Consider the following 2,998-nt stretch of genomic DNA (forward strand, 5'->3'; position numbering starts at 1 on the left):
TATCATATACGCTCGTCTGTCACGTAATGAAATAAGCTCGAAGAATTTTGCCAAATGCTTCCCAAGTTTGTATGCTCATAGCATAAGCCGAACGTGGGAATTTTCCATGCAATATACCTGGCTTGAAGCCTTGCTTTGCATAAAGAATGTTGTGATACTAGCCGACGAATTCGGCTGTTGAGACACAGATATCATGACAAAAAGCATCGACCTTGTCGATTGATTTCAACTGAAAGTAACCAGTCTTGTGTGGAAAACATCCTCTGTCCGCTTCGAGAAACAGTGACACGAAGTCGGCCATGCCGAGCAACATGCCCCCCCGCATCAAGTCGAGCAATAGGATGTGCCAATCTCCTTGAGATTCTAAAGCATCACGAATTTTCTATGCTTTTGCATCAAAGTCAACTGCTGAGAAGCCATGCTTCGGAGCCAAGTGGTTGGGATTCAAGCCGTGCTTGATTTGAGTTTCCTAAGCAATACACAGCCTTGCTATTAGAAACATCAGAACCATGTAATACTCAAGCCATGCTTGATTCAAGCTGGCCAGGGAAGCATGGGAAAGGTATATGCAAATCCGGATTGACTGAAAACATCCGACCTAGAAATAGCACAATAGTTTTTCAAGACATGCCGTGCATGCTTGATCGTACTGATGATGGAGAAAAATCATGCTTCGGACAAGCCTTTCTTGTGGATGCATATACACGTCTAGTACATGCGCGGTTACACGGCATCACTCATAGCCCTTGCATATTATACTATTCAACAGGTACTTGAATAGTTTGATAAATACAAGTAAAAGTGATTGCTTACCTCATAATTTACCTGTATAAACTTGTCGTGTTGATCACATGGCCGGGATGCTCGAGCTTTCATGAACCTCGAATCGAGCATCAACATCGTCTTTGCCGAGTAGCCTTGCTGAATAACTTGCCCAATGTCAGCAATCACAAGTTCCAATGCAGACAAGCCCTCTTCAAGCGATGGAACCATGTTGTCGTATTCTGGATGGTCTTGTTAGCAACATCTGACGTGGTGTAGTGTCACCACAAATAGAGTAGGCCGTGCATGTACATGATCGCAAAGTTGTAGAAAATACGGCGGAGCTTTACCTTGATGGTCTGTAAAATTGCCTTGGAATTTTCCATGCGAAAACCCGACTGCCGACCCAAGAACGATTGGAGTACCGTTCATCTTATGAAGAGCTCGGTGCAGGCCCTTGCATGTCTTTGCATATTAATGCATGCTAGGGCATGTGGGAAAGCTCCCCTGCAAGGAAAAAAGCTAACAATTTTTTTTGTTTTGAAAAAACAATAAAAAATTTACACAACTGCACAGCGATGGCGAAACGGCGAGCAGCAGAGAGCCAGCACTTTCCTCGCGCTACATAGCGATGGCGGTGACGGCGTTTGCTCCTGAAACGCGATGTGATCCTTGTGCCCAGTGCTCTGATTCAACCCCACCCACGCTAGTTTTGGTGCAGATCGCCCTACGATGCAAGCCCCTGCAAGAGTCGCTTCCCGCGGCCATACACCGTCGATTTTCCTCCTTGACCTTCATGTGTATACAAGGGATCATGCCCATGACACAGCTTTTTGCTGTCATGTCAATCTCGACCTCCCCTTTTGCAACCGATCATGCATGGCATGCAAGCAAGCTATGCAAGCACGCTCTTCCTCCTCCTTCCAGGCATGAGAAAAAGAGAAAGCCTCCATAGCCTTGCATAGTCAAAGCGAGAGAGAGAGAGAGAGAGAGAGAGAGAGAGAGAGAGAGAGAGAGAGAGAGAGAGAGAGAGAGAGAGAGAGAGAAGAAAACCATGCTTCCTCCCTGTCATGGCTCCACCCTACCTCCTCCTCTCCACCTTGCTCTGATACCAATGTTAGAACGCGGGGGACTGGACCATGAAACTCTCCACCCAACTGTGCCATATATAGACTCCTAGCCCCTAAATATAGCACCCCTTGACCGCATGTCCATCCTGGCCCTTGGCCCTACCCTTGGCCTGACATCGAGGTTGTGGGTCGGCTATGCCAAAAGCTACGAATTACCGTGGTGTGTTTACATCAATGCGTAGAGCTCTTACCTGCGTTGCAATGCAACAAACGCGATTGCAATGTGACAACCGGGGAGGAAGTAGGAAGCGCGAGAAGGAGAGGAGTGAGCGCCGTTAGCTCACACTGTGTATTTCATTATCCAAAACTTAAGTAAAAGTTTACAAAGTTGGCTTTTATACCTTAGCCAAGGTCTAAAATGTGTAATGTTCGACGCCCAAGACCTTTGAGACTCCACACTTATTGTATCTGCAACGCACGTACATTAAATGACATATGCTCTACATCTTGGAACTCTTATTGAGCCTATAACATGTTACAATATTACAATGGCTTGAAATAAATCGGGAATTTACAATACGTGACCATTTTGGTAAAACGTGTGATAAATGTGTAACTCCAATCTTTACTGCTTCTTCACTTTGATCTTTGATGTGCATCCGTATGTCTTTGGTCTTTAGCAGCTTCTGTTAATTGACGTTGACTTAGTTAACATTCCCCCCTTTCGATTTTAGTGCCCGTCCTCGGGCATTGTTGAAAGATGTCCGTGGAGGCTGTGGAAAGTTTTGATTGGTTGTTGATGGGTTGATCTTCATTTTGTCGTTGGATTTGTTGTTGAGGTTCAATTTGCTGCAGCATCTTCATTGGTCTAAATAGTCAATTTTGAGAGATGATGTTACATTTGTCCATTGCAATAGCATAATGATGAGGCTGTTGTTTATTGAGTATGTACAAGCGAATTAGAATGATGAGGTTCTAAATTAAGGTCTAATACCTGGATGACCAAAGGGAAAAAACCCATTGGGAAAAAAGTGCCTTTAGGATACGCGCATTATTGGAGTACTTATAGCATAGGAAATATTAATTAAGTACTAAAGGGATTATTTGATGATAGATATGGAATTAAAAGGTAGTAAATATGAGAGGATAGAATGATGGAACATTGG

General features: G+C 44.2%; 1 protein-coding gene across 1 annotated transcript; it reads right to left on the minus strand.

Annotated features, from left to right (window-relative positions):
- Positions 1 to 382: 382 nt before the first annotated feature.
- Positions 383 to 993, minus strand: LOC147422472 (uncharacterized). The gene is made up of 2 exons (XM_086503466.1): positions 826 to 993; positions 383 to 469 (listed from the first exon to the last, which is right to left on the minus strand). The coding sequence occupies exons 1-2, from the start codon at positions 991 to 993 to the stop codon at positions 383 to 385; spliced, it is 255 nt and encodes an 84-aa protein (XP_086359592.1).
- Between the last annotated feature and the right edge of the window lie 2,005 nt (positions 994 to 2,998).

This window comes from Adiantum capillus-veneris, chromosome 27 (assembly GCF_014529385.1).
Source record: "Adiantum capillus-veneris isolate H3 chromosome 27, ASM1452938v2, whole genome shotgun sequence".
Lineage (NCBI taxonomy): Eukaryota > Viridiplantae > Streptophyta > Polypodiopsida > Polypodiales > Pteridaceae > Adiantum > Adiantum capillus-veneris.

What these genes read in the sequence shown, in the direction of transcription:
- LOC147422472 (XM_086503466.1), bottom strand. Translation starts at nt 993, where the DNA reads ATGGTTCCATCGCTTGAAGAGGGCTTGTCTGCATTGGAACTTGTGATT. An exon ending in AACACGACAAGTTTATACAG is followed by an intron (nt 470 to 825) that starts GTAAATTATGAG and finishes TGTATTGCTTAG; the next exon opens with GAAACTCAAATCAAGCACGG.